This window comes from Electrophorus electricus, chromosome 12 (assembly GCF_041902795.1).
Source record: "Electrophorus electricus isolate QZ-2024a chromosome 12, ASM4190279v1, whole genome shotgun sequence".
In the NCBI taxonomy this organism is placed as follows: Eukaryota; Metazoa; Chordata; class Actinopteri; order Gymnotiformes; family Gymnotidae; genus Electrophorus; species Electrophorus electricus.
The window spans coordinates 15,253,473-15,272,314 of NC_137508.1; the positions used below are offsets into that span (position 1 = coordinate 15,253,473).

Here is an 18,842-nt window from a genome sequence, read left to right on the forward strand (position 1 = left end):
GGTAAATGAAGGCTCGTAGGGGCTGAACTCCAAGACCACGCTCTGGTTTCCACTAGTTCCTGTTCCCTTGTAGTTATGGAAGTACTTCTATCATTGTGTTACCACTGATTCTTAGGCTCTTCTAGCTGTGGAAACATTGCTTTTATTGTGTTACAACTGATTCTTAGGCTCTTCTTAGTAGTTGTGGAAGTCCTGTTGTTGTGTTTACCATCCAGGGGGCATCCACTCTCCTGGCTTCGAGGGCAGTGAGAATCTGAGTTGCCAGGCTCTGATGAACGCTGACGGACTGTATCTGGTGTCTTACTATGCCTTGCTCCTCAACCTCAAACTCTGCATCTGCGACTACTACCACAGGAAGCCCACGCCAGCCCCCATCACTCTGGTAAAAACCCACAGCTGCATCCAGATCACTGCTTTTCACTCCAGGTGGCTGCATAAACAACATCTACATTGTTTAAATGCTTTTTGGTGCACTGCCAGCCATGTATTTCTGCAGGAACTCTCTCTTTCACACACAATGTTGAAATCTACAATGTTGAAATCTGAAGGTCTAAATGAAAACTGTATCTGTATGCTTGCTCGCGTCCCTCTACATAGAAAGAGTTTGTGCGTCAGATCCAGAGCAGTGGAGTACTGGTGGTGCTCTCTCAGGCCTGGATTGAGGAAATGTACCACCAGGTACTGGAGAGGAACATACTGGGCGAGGCTGACTACTGGGGCTCTCCTGAGAACCACTCCCTCCCTCTCATCACCATGCTTACTGGTAACACATACTGCCTGAGGCCTGATGTAGCACTGGGAAATATGATCTCGTATATTGTTTGAGCATCAATATTTTCCGTAGTATGATGTATATCAAAATATATAGAAATATATAAAACTGTGTTCCCCATAACCTTTTCTAAAATAATTACCTATTAGTTGATGAGTGAAGACCAGTACAGATCTTGCTAAATGCATTCATATCTACAGCCAGTTATTGCTCTCACGCAGATTATATCCACATACTTTTGACCAAACAATGGCCAAGCAACACAGTGTATAAGTGACCATCACACCTATAAGAGCTTGTTAGTCATCACATTCCAAACCTATGGGCAGTAGTGTGGAGTCCCATTGCATAACAGCCTCCATTCTTCTGGGATAGCTTTTCATAAGATTTTATAGTGTTTCCGTGGAAATGTTTGCCCATTCAGACCGAGTCAGGGACGAGAAGTCCTGGCTCGCAGTCAAATTTCCAATGCCAAAGGTATTCAGTGGGGTTGAGGTCAGGGCTCTGTGCAGGCGACTGGAATTTCTGCCGCCAAACTCCATCAAATCCTGTCTTTATGGAACACGCTTTGTGCACATGAGCAGTCATGTGGGAGCAGAAAAAAACCTTCCTCAGACTGTTGAAAATATATAATTGTTTAAAATTATACTGCTCCCACCAATCCTCGGCATCGAATTTAGTGACTTGGGCTTGTGTGCAGTTGCTCAGCCATGGACACCTGTTTTATGGATCTGACAATGCACTGTTTTGTGCCAATGTCGCTTTCATGGGTAGTTTGGAACTCTGAGTTTGTGTTTAAGCAGTTAAGCAGTTAAGCACAGGTGATGTGTACAATCTGCATGCTTCAGCACTCGGCAGCTCCACTCTGTGGGTTTACGTGACACACCACTTGGTGGCAGAGCTGCTGCTGTTCTTAGATGCTTCCTTTTCACAGTAATAGAAGTTACAGCTGGCTGGGGTTGATCTGGCAGGGCAGAAATTTCACACACTGACTTATGGCAGAGGTGCCACATATAAAGTTACTGAGCTCCTCATTATGAACCATTTCTCTGTCAATATTTGTTTATGGAGATGACATGGCTAAGTGCTTAATCTTTTAAAGCTACTATCAAGAGGTGTGGCTGAAACACCTGAACTCAATAAATAGGAGGGGTGAACACATACTTTTGACCATGTAGTGTATATTGATATTTATTGTGAAACATATTAATGATTTATGATTGAATTAAAAATGTAAAATAAAGCATCACAGTTACATATTTCATTTATATATATATATATATATATATATATATATATATATATATATATATATATATATATATATATAAAATATGAATGTAGGCCAATATCTTACCTATATTATATTTTGCCCCATTTACCTCAACCAATAATGTGATTGTGGTGATAGATATCAAACAGGCTTCACACATGCACTCTCTCTCTAGATATTGATGGTCTTGGCAGCAGTGCTATTGGAGGTCAACTGATCAGAAGGGCCTCAATGCAATCACCCTTTATAAGTGATAAGAATGGCAGTGACACCATGGCAGCAGGTAGGTACAGTGTTTGTGCTTTCCACCACTTCCCTGTGTGAGTGAGTGTGTGTGCACACCTGGAGCTGCGTGGGGGTGGCTGTCGTCTTCTGTGAGCACTCACATCAAAGGCAGGTCGGTTGCCTGCTTCCCATGACAACAGCTGCCAGTCAGCATAAAGCCTAAACAGTACAAAGAAAGTCTTCTCCATGATTGCTATAGCTCGGCTAGCAGATTATATGGTGTGTGATCATTTTTCTGCTGGTTGGAAATCTCCATGCCTCTTTATTGTTCAGGGATAATGTTCTATACATTGGGCCATTTACTCCTGTACTACCATATCCAGTTTTTTCCCATATTATATCCTTGTCAGTCACAAAACGAAACTAATAGTGAATGCTTCAACCCATTAGGAATGCTAACATAGATAGCAGTGATCATAAGCTTATAAGGATTATTTAGGATGGTCTCATTCATATAATGTGAAGCTGCCCCCACTACCTTTTTATTTATTGCTATTTTAGTATTTGCCTTTTACACACTCACTCACTCACTCACTCTCTTTCTTTCTTTCTCAAAGGTGTTGTCTTTGCCCGCTACATCCTGACTGGTTGCTGGAAGAACCTGATCGACACCCTGTCCACGCCCCTCACTGGCCGCATGGCCGGGAGCTCACGGGGGCTGGCCTTCATCCTGGGGGCGGAGGGTGTGAAGGTGCAGAACCAGAGGGAGCGTGACACCATCTGCCTAAGCCTGGACGGCCTGAGAAAGGCAGCTGCGCTCAGCTGCGCTTTGGGTAATGACCCGCCCCATTGCATTTTATTTGAGGTTTACTCAGTGCTTTACAGAAAAGATACAGCAGAAATAAAGTTCAACTGATTATATTAAGAAAAAAATAGAAGATGATAAAAGAACAAAGTGGAAGAGGAAAGAAGTAAATTAGCTTAAATAATGCATTAAAATAAATGAGATAAAATGCAAAAAATAATACAAATACAAAAAATAAGATATCATCAGAAAATAGTGTTTGGAAATTGCAGTGTCTGCAGTTGGTGGCTGTTTAAGTTTTAGTAACTGCTAACACTGACATCTTTTATTACAGTTTCTTACAATTATTTAAACTAAGACCAATTTAAAATTGTAAATAATAGTCTTACAAATTTGGCCTTTTGATACAGGACAGTGTAGAACTTTATTTCACATGAAATTTCCTCAAACAAAGATTTTGCTCCATGGCAAAACTGATGCAGATTGGCACTTGGAGAACATGGTTGCCTCTGAGTGCTGATCAAATGTGTGTGTTTGTGTACAGTCATGGCCAAAAGTTGACACTGACACACATTTTGGTTTTCACAAAGTTCACTGCATCAGTTTTTTGTTTTTTTGTTTTTTTTAGATCACTTTGTCACATGTTTATATGGTATAGTGATGTACAATTATAAGCATTTCATTTTTTAAGCTTTTATTGACAAATATCACCTGATATCAGCTGCCTTGTCCTCGTTAACACTTTGTCCTGAGCTAACGAGAAGATCACTGAAATGATGTTAGCAGGCCATTTTGTGGCAGGGCTGAAATGCAGTGGGTGGAATGCAGTCATTTTTGTGATCAAGTTCATTTTCATGGCAAGTAATGACTGCAATTAATTACAATTCATCTGATCACTCTTCACAATCTGGAGTTAATGCAAATTGCCACCATAAAAACTGAAGCAGAAAACTTTGTGAAAACCAAAATTTGTGCTATTCTCAAAACTTTTGGCCATGACTGTAAATGTGCGTTGATGTGTGCTCACGAGTAGGCGTGGCTGCCAACTGTGCGTCAGCTGTAGCCCAGATGGCAGCGGCTTCCTGCGTTCAGGAGGAGAAGGAAGAGAGAGATTTGCTTGAGGCTGGAGATGCTATTACTCAAGGTACTCACCCACATATAGGGTATGGGGCCTGTTATGCTTTTATACATACCATGCAGTCCGTAATATTTAATAAAGTGACACAGTTTTGTTGTTTTGTCTCTGTACACCAGCAGCTTGGATTTGAAATTAAACAACAATGTCATTGTACAGAATGTCAACTTTTAATTTAAGTTCATTTCTTTTTAATGACCACATTTAGTACATGGTTGCATAGCCACTAAAGGTGCCAGAGTGCAAATGCTGGGTATCCTGAGTATTTTTACCTTGTGATGGTCTGCTAGGACCTTTCTCTTCCTGCGTGGAGTTTTTGACTCCTTTCTTGTCTTCAGTAAGTGAATTGCATGCAAAGTGGGTTTCTGGTCATGTGATTGACTTGGCCAGCCAGCAACATTCAATTTTATGGCTCTGAGAAACACACGGTTCCTTTCGGAGTGTTTGCATTGTCCTGCTACAAGGTGAAGTAGGTAAACCTTCCAGTGAGTTTTTTTCAATTGAGCATTTTCAAGCCGTGTTACAAATGCAACATCAAATCTCTTGTGCATGAACTAATAATACAGGTACACACGCCTAGCAAGAAACAAGAAATAAAAAAATGAGCAGACAATTGTTTAAGTACACTGGGTCCTTGGAAATGGGAAGGCCATGTATAAAAATTGCTCCAATTCAGTTAATAAGTTATGCATGTGCATACAATATGAATTTAACCTTTACAGTCTACACATTACCTTGATAACAAATCTGCTGGGGAAGAGTCAAAACAACAAAGTGTCAACACTTCATTGAGCAGAGAAGTAATATTGTTTTAGTTTTATTTTCCTGATTTTCATCTTAGCCATGACATTACATTCAGCAATAAACATTCAGAACAGGACATGAAACCTTTGGCTCCTTACATATACATCACTTTATATTTTACCTACCACAAGCTTTATATACATACAATGCTAAGAGCAATGGTGCGGTTGTCTGTGCTGGCATTAGTCAAACAGCGAATGGAGCAGAAGCTGGAGCAGATGAGCCGTTGTCAGGGAGTAAAGCTGCATACGGCCCATGTGCTGTGCATGGACGCTATTCTCAACGTGGGACTAGAGATGGGGAGCCATAACTACGACTGCTGGCCCCATGTCTTCAGGTATGGGGTCGTGGGATTTTCTCCCACTGCATCTACTCGAGTGGTTCCTCACCCCAAGCTGTGCAGGTTTTGTGTTGACCCTTGGTCGGGGAATTGGTAAATAATTATTCAGATTTCCTGAATTGTGTGCGTCGAAGGCAGGAATGGAATGAAATGAAAGTATCTGACCTAATGTGCTGTTTAAGTGAAAGTCCTGAGCCAAGATTTCATTGAAAATCTTGAGAATGGTTTCTCAGAGACTGAACTGATAAAGTTGTGCTATGTCCTATACAGACACACAAAGTTTGCATTGTAGAATTTTTACTACCAGTATATTTGAATTTGTTGTGGGATTGGAAAGATCCAGTTAGTTCTATGTTCTTAAATGGTTTGCAGAAAAATGATTACTTCAAGATGTGATTTGTGTGTTATAGGGCCTTGAACTTTGAACTCATACCCCTTGAACTTTTCCACATTTTTTTTCATGTTACACCTACAAACTTAAATATATTTTGTTGGGATTTTGTGATAAATGAACACAAAGTAGCAAGTAATTGTAAAGTAAAAAGAAAATGATACATGGTTTTCAAAGTTTTTGATAAATAAAAATCTGGAAGGTGTAGTGTGCATTTGTATTCAGCCCCCCTGACTCAATACTTTGTGGGACCACATTTTGCTGCAATCACAACTGCAAGTCTTTCGGGGTATGTCTCTACCAGCTTCGCACATCTACAGGCTGAACTTTTTGCCCATTCTTCTTTGCAAAATGGCTCAACCTCAGTCAGATTGGATGGAGAGCATCTGTGAACAGCAATTTTCAAATCTTGCCACAGATTTTCAATGGGATTTAAGTCTGGACTTTGACTGGGCCATTCCAACACATGAATGTGCTTTGATCTAAACCATTCCATTGTAGCTCTGGCTGAATGTTTAGGGTCGTTGTCGTGCTGGAAGGTGAACCTCCGCCCCAGTCTTAAGTCTTTTGCAGCCTCTAACAGGTTTTCCTCTAGGATTGCCCTGTATTTAGCTCCATCCATCTCTGACCAGCTTCCCTGTCCCTGCTGAAGAAAAGCATCCCCACAGCATGATGCTGCCACCACCTTGTTTAAAGGTGGGGATGGTGTGTTCAGGGTGATATTCAGTGTTAGTTTTGCGCCACACATAGCGTTTTGCATTTAGGCCAAAAAGCTCAAGTTTGGTCTCATCTGACCAGAGCACCTTCTTCCACATGTTTGCTGTGTCCCCTACATGGCTTGTGGGAAACCGCAAACTTCTTATGGCCTGCGTTTAAAAATGCCTTTCTTCTTGCCACTCTTCCATAAAGGCCAGATTTGTGGAGTACACAGCTAATAGTTGTCCTGTAGACAGATTGTCCCATCTGAGCTGTGGATCTCTGCAGCTCCTCCAGAGTGACCATGGGAATCTTGGCTGCTTCTCTAAGTAGTTCTCTCCTTGCCTGGGCTGTCAGTTTAGGTGGACAGCCATGTCTTGGTAGGTTTGCAGTTGTGCTATACTCCTTCCATTTTTGGATGATGACTTGAACAGTGCTTCGTGAGATGTTCATAGCTTGGGATATTTTTTATAGCCTAACCCTGCATTACGTTTCTCCACAACTTTATTCCTGACCTGTCTGGTGTGTTCCTTGGTTTTCATGATGCTGTTTGCTCACTAATGTTCTCTAACAAACCTCTGAGGGCTTCACAAAACAGCTGTGGTTATACTGAGAATAAATTACACACAGGTGGACTCTATTTGCTAATTTGGTGACCTTTTGAAGGCAATTGGTCACAATGGATGTTATTTAGAGGTATCAGAGTACAGGGGGCTGAATACAAATGCATGCCACACTTTCCAGATTTTTATTTATTAAAACATTTGAAAACCATGTATAATTCTCTTTTCATGTCACAATTACTTGCTACTTTGTGTTCATTTATAAAATAAAATCCCAATAAAATACAAGTTTGTAGGTGTAACATGAAAAAATGTGGAAAAGGTCAAGGGGTATGAATACTTCAAGGCCCTGTACATATTAGTTCAAGCTTTTAGTTCTAACTTTAATATTAGTTCTAACTTTAAATTAAAATCTTAGCACAAACAAGTAGGCTTCACAAGCATTGTCCTGCCCATTGACCTTCACTAGTTCCATTTCAGGGTGATGGAGTATGTGAGCTCACTGGAGCACACCCACTTCAGTGATGGCACCCCACAGCCTCCGGTGGCCATCACTCAGACACCGCAGCAGGTGTCGGTAGCAGGGCTGGCAGGCGCAGCTGTGGAGTTGGACGCCGAGTGTGGCCCATCCCTGGATCTCAGCCTGGGCCACCCGGTCATCCAGCCGCTCTCCATACAGGAGCTCCTGCGCGAAGGCAGCCAAGCCAGAGGCTTCGACCTCCGGGGGGGCAGCCTGCTGATGGGCACTGCCGCCGCCAAGGCCGTGTACGCACTCTCAACGCAGGCAGACAGGTACTGCGCCAGGTTGGGGTGTGGGGTTGGGAGGTAGGGGTCGCTGTGTTTCTTGTTCGTCTTCTGCTTTATTCTTTTTGCTGCTTTTACATCTTTGCCTCCTGCATGAATCCTGCTGTGATCCCTCTTGCAGCTAGGGGCCTTCAAGTGCTTTTGGCTAGGAAAGTGCCTTTAAAATTGTGCTCCAAATCTTTATTTAGTTACTTAATGAAAAAAAAAAAAATCTGTAATCAGACTTCATAACAACCTTGAATTCAGTGTACAGATATGCTTGCTTAATGTTTTTTATTTATGATATTAAAAGTGACAATCATAATTTAGAAAATTAATTTTAAGACATGCATAAATGTATGATCATTTTAAATTCATTTTATGTATTCTTAAGTCTATCTGAATGGCAGCGCTGTGGATAACTGATTTGCTAGCTCTTAAAGTTGGAAAATGAGAATTATTTCACTTATTTAACTTACAGCTCACTAAGTAGTTGATATTAAATTTATGTAGATGAATTTATGTAAATGTACAATTTTTTTACTTTATGCTCTTTTATGACACTCCTGCTCTTGTTTCATCATCTTTTAACTATATATGTGTGCATAATCTGTTTCTTGCTTCTATCTTGTAGACTGTATGAAGATGCAGTGAGCAAACTTAACCTGGTGGGTCTGGTGGGTTTCCTGCACCAGCTGAGGAAAGCCTCCCAGTCACAGCTTTTTGATTCAGTCACAGAGACAGGAGATTACTCCTTAGCCATGCCAGGTAGGAAAAGTATCTCACTGCCTGCTAGGTTAAAAACAACAGCTCTCTTTATTTTGATGTTCCTCATTTCTTGTTAACCAAGACTTCAGTTAAATTGTTTGAGACTTCAAGGGGGTACTGTTTTGTGTAAACAGCAGAGCAGTACAGCTGAAGAATTTGCCGGGATGGTGTAGTTTGGTTTTTTGTTTATTACAAGCTTCTTTTTTGTTTCTTGCACTGAAGGGGAGGCGAAATCGACTCACGACAAGCGTAGTGCCCTCCATCTCTTCAGGCTGGGAGAGGCCATGCTTCACGTCGTGCGGAACAGAAGCAGACCTCTACTGCACATGATGAGAGCCTGGAGTGTGGTGGCCCCTCACCTGGTAGAGGTAAAAAAATAATAATTTTTTAAAGACAAAATGGCTCATTGCAAATGACTCTCAATTAACTAATGTTACGGGAATGACAAATCTTCATCCTGTGTTTACCAGGCCTTTTTGGTGCTCACTAATTCACATACGTATTCAAGGAAGACTTTAACAGACATTTTTGGAAGCTTTGAAGGTTTATATCTCTGTACAGAATACCACTGATATTCAAAAAATGAAATGACTCAACCTCATTACAGCACTTAACCATCAAGCCACTATTTTTTTTTTTTTTCCACTTTTTATGCAGGCCGCCTGTCACAAAGAACGACATGTGTCACAGAAGGCTGTGTCGTTCATCCACGATGTGCTGGTGGAGGTGCTGACCAGCTGGGCAGAGCTAGCGCACTTCCACTTCAACGAGGCACTGTTCCGGCCCTTTGAGCACATCATGCAGCTGGAACTGTGTGATGAGGACGTGCAGGACCAGGTGACTCCGCTCACTGATGCACATGCAATGACCAGTGCATTGCGCTTGTACTTTAAAAGTCATAGCTGTTATCAATGAAGTTTTTTTCTTACACACATATAGAGCTGCCATTTACCATATAATTTAGTCCAACACTTCACTTAATGCATCTTTACAAAATCAGACCTTATCCACTTATTATCCAATACATTAATTACCAAAACTAATACTTGCCTGTTTCTACCATTTCATGCCAATGAACACATGTATGTTTTAAAAAATACATTTTGTTCTGTATGTGATCACAACATGTGTTCACCCATACCCTCACCCCTGTTCTGTTTGTCCTGGCTTCCAGGTGATCACCTCCATTGGGGAGCTGGTGGAACTGTGCTCTCCTCAGATCCAGTCCGGCTGGAGGCCACTCTTCAGCGCCCTCCGCACCGTGCACGGAAGCAAGAGCGACATGAAGGACTATCTGATTGGAGAATACTCTATGGGTCAGTGTCGAATATTTGGTTGTCGTGTCATTACCGTACCACAGATGCAGAGCCTTTACTGCTTCATTTTGCATAATTTCAGGCAAATCCCAGGCACCTGTGTTCGACGTCTTTGAAGCCTTCATTAACACAGACAACATTCAGGTTTTTGCCAACGCAGCAACTGACTACATCATGTGCCTTATGAAATTCGTGAAAGGGTTAGGTAAGGCACCTGCATTACAAAGAGACTGGTGAAAAGCCACACACACACACAAGACTACAGGAGAGTTTTCGTCTTATTTTTGTACCTCTGGCCATGTGGACTTGTGTTACTCTGGGACCAACTTGTTTTCAGGTGAAGTGGATTATAAGGAGATTGGAGATTGTGTTCACATGAGTGGATATAGCTCTACAGACCTGTGCCTTCCTGCCCTGGACTACCTGAGGAAGTGCTCACACGTAAGTAACACTCTCGTTTATTAGCTGCCTGCAGCTAACCCAAAACTAATGTCAGACAACATGCATGGTCAGTCATGCTGGTACCCCCTAGATGTTGTTGTTGTTGTTGTTGTTGTTACTACTACTTCTGGTATTAATAATAATAATAATAATATTATTATTATTATTATTATTATTATTATTATTATTATTATTATTACTACTACTACTACTACTACTACTACTACTACTACTATTTCTACTTATAATTTTACCCAGTTTTTCTACAGGTTACCAATGTCACAAGCATTGTGCATCTTCTGAGACACAAGTACAAATTCAGCCATAATTCCTCTGCTGCCTTAAACCAGACTCAAATACACTCAGTATAGAAGAACAAATCAGTTTGGATGTGAAATGCTCTTTTTATAGAACATTATGTGCAACATGATGTCTATGGGTTCCAGCTACTGGCCAGGATCTACAAGATGCCTTCTAAGCCGGTGTTTCTGGGGGCACGGCTGGCCAGCCTGCCAATGAGAGCCCAGGAACGCTCAGTGAGCAGCGAAGATGGCTTGGACTGCATTCTAGCTGAGTTCGACGATGATACAGGTGACCTATTGAGCTCATGGCTGTGTTGTCGTCCTCTGCACAGGCTGCAAAATGTAGCCGTGTGCTATGCATGTCGCATTTAGGCTGTTTCTTGTTGAACTGATTGGAGGCAACTCTCAACCTGGGGTGTGTGGGGGTGGGGTGTGGATGGGGGTGTCGGTGTGGGTATGTCTCTCTCTGCAGGTCTAATCCAGGTGTGGATCCTCCTGTTGGAGCAGCTGACTGCAGCTGTATCTAACTGCCCCCGTCAGCACCAACCACCCACCCTGGAGCTGCTGTTTGAGCTACTCCGAGAGGTCACCAAAACGCCAGGTAAACTGCAACTCAGAACAATGGTGATTCAGGATAGCTCCTTTATTGTCCCCAAAGGGACAATGAGAAGAAAAAAACAACACACACAAACTTTCACAAAAACACATCTCATATCCTATATTCAGTCAAATAGTGTTAAGACATTTTATCGCAGATAAAAAAAACCTATAGCTTTATGTTTAAAAGAGATTTTCCATCTATTACTCTTCCCCCACTGTGACCCTGGATCTACATCCAGAAGTAAGAGGCTGAAACTCAGTCACAGTTTTACTGCCACCTTTACTATACTATTGGGTCTATTCAATTCTGGTTTCCAAGCAATCATTTAAAATGTAATGAAAGTTTAATTAATTTACATATAAAAAGGGTTAATCACCTTCTAGTCTACCCTGCGATCGACGGGTGTACTCCATTGCACCTCAACCAAGTCTTCAACCACTGGCTCATGTTCAGTTTAGGATTTATCTTCTTGAAGTTGACTCCTACTATTGTTTATATAAAGCACATACAAGTGGAGATGAAACACTGCCCTAAGGGGAGCCAATGGAGAAGAGATGTTTTACAGATAAAAAGCAATTAACATTACCAGTTGTGTTCTATATATTTTTAAAAATCCATAATTCAAACTGCTAGGTTAGAACCTACATTTACCTGTAATAAGTTTGTTAACTAAAATTTGAGGCGCTGTTGTGTTGAAGGCAGATTTTTTTGAGTTTTTGAACATTGAAGATGTCTGTACAGGAGATTCATCAGAATACCAGTACCATCATGCTCTACCCTACTGGATCTATATGCACACTGCATTCGGTCAATGATTCTCCACTAAGCCCAATAATTCCCCTTTAATGAGTTTCTTCACTTCAATGCCTTCATTACCACTCATATTAGAGCTACAGGGTGAAAATCATTCATCTCTGTGGGTGATTATCACTTGGCAATGGGTACAATAATGAACATTTTCCACAATGTTTGAATTTTTTTCTTGCTCCAAATCTAAAATGCATCACTTCAGCCTCAGCCAGTTCTGTTACACTTAAAACCATCAAGTCTAATAGGCTTGTTATCTCTCTCTTTACGACCAGTCTTGTTATTCCTTACCATTTAATCCTGAACTTATTTTCAAATGTATCCTTGTATTCTAACTTTGCTTTCTTAATTTCCAGTCTTGCCTCCATCCATACATACCCCCTTTCTGATTCTGTGCATATGAAAAATTCTTAATATTTCTTAATTAAAAGCTCTTAAATATTTTTGATCACCTGTGCCTTACTATTCGGATACACTCTGCTATCTAAGGGCTCTCTCTGCTGACAATCCACCTCCCATATGTACTGTTCTCTGCTTACCTCCAAAGGCCCAGGCTTTGCCATATTCTCTGTCATCCAGCTTCTTCTGCCAGTCATGTCGCTATGGCTACAGCGTAGCCATGGAGACTACTCATACTGGGATGTTGCTGCTGCAAACTTCAAGCATGCCATCGGCCTGTCCTGTGAACTGGTGGTGGAGCACATTCAAAGCTTCATACATTCAGGTAGGACTGCCACTTCAAAGAAACAACTTCTGCTTTGTATAACAAAAGACAGACAGCTTCTATGTCCTGAATAATTCTGTTTATTAATAATTCAGCCATACAAATTATGGAGATTATTTACATGTCATGCATTTACAACAGAATTGAGCACTGTTACTTTAATGAGTATGATGCACTAGAAATACTTTACATTGCATGTTGTGTAATGTCCTGCATTCAGCGTGTATTGTGTGTGCTCATGTCTTCCTATAGACATGGGTTATGAGAGTCTCATTAACCTGATGCTGAAGGACCTCTTCAAGCTGCTGGTGGCGTGTGTGTCTGAGCCTGCAGAGATCATCTCTCGCGTGGGCTGCTCCTGCATCAGGTCAGTACGGCTGTGTGCAGCGCAGCAGAACTCTACTAAAAAATGCTCAACCTCCAGTTCCTCAGATGCCCCTGCTCTACTGTTGCATGGCAGGCAGAGCTGGAGGCCAGGTCACATTGCAGGTGTTCACATGACGATGATGCATCTTGATGAGTATGCAAATGCTAGAAGTGGGCTCTTTTCAGGTATGTGCTGGTGACAGCAGGGCCTGTCTTTTCTGAGGAGATGTGGAAGCTGGCCTGCTGTGCCCTGCAAGATGCCTTCTCAGCCACCCTTGAACCAGTGAAGGTAGGCCACCAGCTACCATCCAGGAACCCTGTAGCACATTGTTTTGGTCCTGTTATCTTGTTGAATGATTGGATTCCTTCAGTAATGTGCAGTGGCTGTTCCAAGATAGGCAGATGATGCACCCAATGCATATTGCTTCCAAGAAATAGGAAGGTAAACATGCATCACCTTAGCACTAACTTCTAGTAACTTAAGTCTGCACTGATACTGCTGGTTAAGGCATTGTGCCACAGTGGATATTATTTAGATTGGCAGGGATCATTGAGTTTTTGCCTGGTAAATGTGGCAAACAAGACAAAGGGCCTACTATAAAGCTGTTAAGATTCACAAGCCACCCTGCATATCATCTCAGTGAAACTACTGGCGTACCTAAAATGTATGAAAAGTATTCTTTAGCTAACAACTTATGGCTTTTATACATTGTGTTTCTATCTGTCACCTCCTCTGAAATTGCAAACTTTCATGAAACGGAATGTTCCTTCAGTCTCTGAATTCATTCAATCTCTGGCATTAAGTGAGAGAATTTATCAATTGCCATTTGAAATTAACTGCATGCTCAATAAGAATGACAAAATAGTCTTATATGGATGCACTTATGAGCTCTATTTGAAAAATGACATGTATGGGAAAAACATTGGAGATGATCAGTACTCCAAAGCTAAAGACGGATGTTTGTTTTTTTACATTACAAACTTTTGCAATGTATAAAGTGCAAACGTTCACTGACTCACAGAGGTGATTGATTTGTACTATTCCTCAGAGCTCATAACACCATGTTTTAAAGGAGAAGCTAACACAGTTGGAGTATTTAACTTTGCCTAAAAGAACATTCATAATTTAATATTGTCTTTGCCCTAATGTGTCTGATTGCAGTTAGTAAACTCTTCATGGAAAAATGAGAACATTTTCTATGTGTGCTCAATCACTACATGGTGTTCACATGTTTACATAAATGTCCATGTTGCATTAAGCTATTTGTCATCAACAAAAACGTTTTTGCCAAAAATGTCCTCTATCACCAACAATATTCAGACAGATATAATAATGTTTAAAGACGAAGTTATCTGTTTTATATGGAGATGATAAAAATTATGAAAAGGAATATTCTATATGCAAAAATAACCTGTGCAACACAATGGTTATGATTCTAGAATAATTCCAAATGAACTGTGTGAAAACTGCTTATAGTCTTGGAGTGAACATCTCTTAAATGCTCTCTCTGACATGTCTGAGTGTATCATTCATTACACATGCTGAAGCCCTCATTCAGCTCTCTCTGACATGTCTGAATGTGTCAGTTCATATGCTGAAGCCCCCGTTCAGCTCTCTTGGCTATAAGAGGCTTGATGTAAGTCACCATTGTGTACTGGGAGACTGGTTCCAGTTTAATGACACCACTCAGAATAATACCCTGGGCTCTCAGCTCAACATATCTTTTATGTACTTGAGGTGGGCATGAACGTTTTCGTCAAGTATGGTCTTAGTGATGCTCTGTTTAGTATATTTGCCTAAACTATACACAATAATATACCCTATAATTGATATTATTATATCTTTTTTAGAAATACCACTTTAATACAAGCACCTTGAGGGTTTATAGTGAGGGTCTATAGCCAGGCAAAATTTGCTGTTAACTGGATGCTTTGGGGTGTCAGACTGCTCAGCAGGGACATGTATAGAAGCTTGAGGAGCCCTGACCAGGGTAGAGGTTGATTTGATAACTTGTTCACGCTTGTTCACATCTGTAAGTGAGACCTATAAGATCGGTGTACCTACTAAATGGCCAGTGGATGTAGATATAAAGTAGCCCTTTCTAATAAAGTAGCTGTTGAATGTAAATGGACTTAGATCCAGCAAGTGGACCATCCAGTGGCACGCAAGTATAAGCAGCAGAAAACGATCCAGACGCTATCATTGTTGAGCATTTCCCTTCTCCTCCTGTAGAATCTGCTTGCCTGTTTCCGGAGTGGCTCAGACACTTTCACGGGCGACGCATGTGAGGTGAAAGTAGCGGCGCCGACCCACTCTGCTTCCGCGGAGGCCGAGTACTTGAGGATTCGTGCAATGGCACAACAGGTGCTCCGCAGTCCGGCACACGTCCCTCAGCCTATGTCACAGACGCTGCTGCACAGAAACCCAGACAGCTTTTTCTCCAGTGGTCAGTGGCATACTGAAGTTTGCTGTTCATTTGTTTTTGTCTTATAGGTCTTTATGCTGGATACACAGTGCTCTCCTAAGACACCCAGCAGCAAAGAAGGTTTTGAGCATGCTCAGTCCTGTGTGCTCATCATTGAACTTCCTGCAGACCAGCAATCCAATGGTCACACTCAGAAGAGGTGGGAAACGTCTAGTTAGATGAATACGGCCACCCAACACATTGTTTATAGCTTTGTAAAACACTTCTACTCTTAAATTTATTTAAGTTCCTTTTTTTTAATGGAGTTGAATGCTTTTTTTATATTAGGAGTTTTTAAAAGGTAGAAGAGGGAGCTTCTTTAACCAGAGAAAGTGTGCATAAGTTAGTTTAATTTGTTAATATAAAAAACTGAGCTAGAGTTAACCAAAAGGCTAATTTTAATCTGCTGTCCTGGGCAGATGGATGGAAAGCATTTTTAAAAACATGTTTAAAACACACAGTACATATGACAATTCCTGAAATCAAAAAGAGAAAATCAAGACAAGTACATCTACTGATGCTAAAGCTCAAAATAACAGAGAGACACACACAATAAAAGCCCTAATCAGAAACTGATTAATTCTTTGTGCTATCCTCAGAGTACATCAACAGAGGATAGTAAATGTATTGTGAATATATAATATACATTTTACAAAACACCATTGTTGTGCTAAAAATGACAGTTGCAGTAATTCCTGATTATTATTCCCAGATGCACTGATTGAATTTCACATTTGCATGCTGACTTACTTTTCTTTTCCCACATGCTCACCATGATGCAGGAAAATTGGGTAAGAGCTTGTTTGTCTTGCACTAAAATCACTTAATATATTTCTGCTGGTTTCTCTTCATTGATCCCCCTAGCACTGACCTCACAGGTCTTCTGAAATCGTTTAGAACTTTGTTCAAGCGTTTTATGTTTGATTCAGATCAAACAATGAAATGTAAAATTATTCTTGGATTCATCTTCAGACTTTCAGGCTTTTAACATTAAGGAGGTATATGCAAGTCTGATTATAAGACGAATAGTTTAGCCTGTTCAAAATTTGAGGATATTTAGGAAATAACTTTTGGCCTGTTTTGTATGCATTCTGATACATTTTAATGTATTTTTAATGATTTTTAAAAGAAGTGTTAAATCTGCTGTCTAGGCACCACAGCAATATGTAGTTTATCCTGTAACTGATAGTCATAGAGATATTGAACTGCTATGTTAAAACCAAGGACTAGGACCAAGTCTTAGGCATCAGCAATGCTTGTAGTATTGTATGTAACCCTCTAAATAGCTAGCTGTAAATACAATAATAATTTCTGAAATTATTACAGAATATCATTTTCATATTACAGAATATCAAATTATAGATTAGGCCCTCTGATTATGATCACTCATTTGACTCAGGCCATACTTCTGTTTTTAATCAGTTTGAGCCTGTCTGTATTGTATGCCACATGAAGCCCATTATGTCTTCTTGTGATGTTCATGCCTTCATGTCCATTAACAGCTAGATTTGATGTAACATGCTCTAGAGTGCTTTCCATTGTAAACACTTCTTTAACCTTCAGAAACATTCCTGTGCATTGCAATCATTATTAGTGCAGCCTCTGCTTAGAAAACATGAACTCAAATTTGAGGTAATTAGTAATTTCTGATTTATTTCCATATTATTTTCCTCTTCAAAGTTTTAGGTAGTCTTTCCCAACTTTGCTCATACCCAAACAAATTTTTTCATATTTTTCATAGAATGTTCAGTCTTTCAAGCTTTTGAAACACAAACATTACCCTTTTTAATGTGAGAAATGACTTGTTATTTATAATTAGGTTTGGTGACTGCTGTTTTGATCCTTTTAGACCTCACTATCACCTTTGACAGCATAGATTATAACAAATTAATATCTTGAGAATATGATTGACCTGCATCATAGGCCATCATAGACTTTTTCTATTAAAACTTTAACAGATTTTTTTTTACCCATCATTGTAACTAGCTGTGTAGTTGCTTAAGGATCCTTTGTAAGGCCCATACACTTCTCACTAAATATTCTACAACTCTGTAACATCATTAAGAAGTACATCATCTCTTTCTATTGCTATGCTGATGAAACTCAGCTCTGTTGCCATCTGAGGATGATTTGCCTAATGATCTGTGCTCATTGAAGTGTCTCTAAGTGCCTTGAAGATGAGAAAAATCAGCTAAATTTACATTTGTGGCATTTAGCGGATGCTTTTTTTATCCAAAGTGACTTAAAATTATGACTGAATACAGTTTGAGGAATTGAGGGTTAAGGGCCTTGCTCAGGGAAAGCCCTTTCCAGTAAGAATGACTTTCTTGAACCCTTACTCAGCTCCTAGGTTTCTGAGGTTTTCAGATCAGTTACTTTTGGATGCTCGATGGTCTCAGAAACGCTAAGGTGACCGTGCCATTGAAGTTACCGCAAAGATTCTGTGGAACAGCCCATCACTGAACATGAGATGCGCTCCTTCAGTTACTGCTTTTAAGCCAAGACTTAAAAATAGTTTTTTAATTATATTTGCTGTTAATATAATTTTGAATGATTATTGAATGGTTCCTGGAATGGGTTCTTGTGCTGTCCTCCACAGAATTCCTTTCCGGACAATAGTGGTGAGTCTGCTGTCCCATCAAGTGCTCCTACAAAACCTCTATGACATCCTGCTGGAAGAGTTTGTGAAGGGCTCAGGAAGCACTGAGGCCCACGATCGGGTCACACCCGTGTCAGAGCCCAAGTCTGCTGGCTTCCTGCGCTATATCTCCATGCAGAACCTGGCCATCATCTTCGACCTGCTGCTGGAATCGTATTGCACGGCACGAGACTTTGATACTCGGCCTGGACTCAAGTACCTCCTTATGAAGGTGTCGGGGGTGTGCAGCGCTGCTAACCTCTACCGCCAGTCCGCCATGAGCTTCAACATCTACTTCCAGGTGCTGTTTCTGAGGCCTGGTGGCTGTGTTTCTATGCTTATTTTTCTGATGTTGTGAATTCTTGGTGAAATGGGATTTAGGGAATTCATTCCGAAATGCACATTTTTCTAAGGCTGAATTAAAGATGAACTTGAGGTCATAATAACTGGTTCCATGCACACTAATTTCTTGGTCAATTTCGATTTACAGAAACAGTGTACATTAACAATCATTTCTGTAAATGTGGCCCTTTCAATAACCTTGGTTATTATTGAATCGTAGCCTCTGGACCACATTAATATTTTAAAATGAAAGCATTTTAAAGTGAAGCAGTTATTTACTGCATC

The 18,842-nt window shown here is 40.6% G+C and overlaps 1 protein-coding gene across 2 annotated transcripts in view; it reads left to right on the top strand.

Moving 5' to 3' along the window:
- arfgef3 (ARFGEF family member 3) overlaps positions 1-18,842 on the top strand; it is a 33,508-nt gene that overhangs the window by 10,533 nt on the left and 4,133 nt on the right. For both annotated transcript variants that reach the window (XM_027026464.3, XM_081724470.1), the window contains 21 exons: positions 216-382; positions 598-763; positions 2,221-2,328; positions 2,888-3,103; positions 4,109-4,219; positions 5,201-5,351; positions 7,485-7,796; positions 8,422-8,555; positions 8,778-8,923; positions 9,213-9,392; positions 9,730-9,871; positions 9,954-10,076; positions 10,209-10,312; positions 10,759-10,903; positions 11,087-11,215; positions 12,570-12,746; positions 12,999-13,113; positions 13,299-13,401; positions 15,346-15,477; positions 15,607-15,737; positions 18,177-18,516. In XM_027026464.3, coding sequence (XP_026882265.3) covers positions 216-382; positions 598-763; positions 2,221-2,328; positions 2,888-3,103; positions 4,109-4,219; positions 5,201-5,351; positions 7,485-7,796; positions 8,422-8,555; positions 8,778-8,923; positions 9,213-9,392; positions 9,730-9,871; positions 9,954-10,076; positions 10,209-10,312; positions 10,759-10,903; positions 11,087-11,215; positions 12,570-12,746; positions 12,999-13,113; positions 13,299-13,401; positions 15,346-15,477; positions 15,607-15,737; positions 18,177-18,516 — 3,332 coding nt within the window. The remainder of the gene's footprint in view (positions 1-215; positions 383-597; positions 764-2,220; positions 2,329-2,887; positions 3,104-4,108; positions 4,220-5,200; positions 5,352-7,484; positions 7,797-8,421; positions 8,556-8,777; positions 8,924-9,212; positions 9,393-9,729; positions 9,872-9,953; positions 10,077-10,208; positions 10,313-10,758; positions 10,904-11,086; positions 11,216-12,569; positions 12,747-12,998; positions 13,114-13,298; positions 13,402-15,345; positions 15,478-15,606; positions 15,738-18,176; positions 18,517-18,842) is intronic.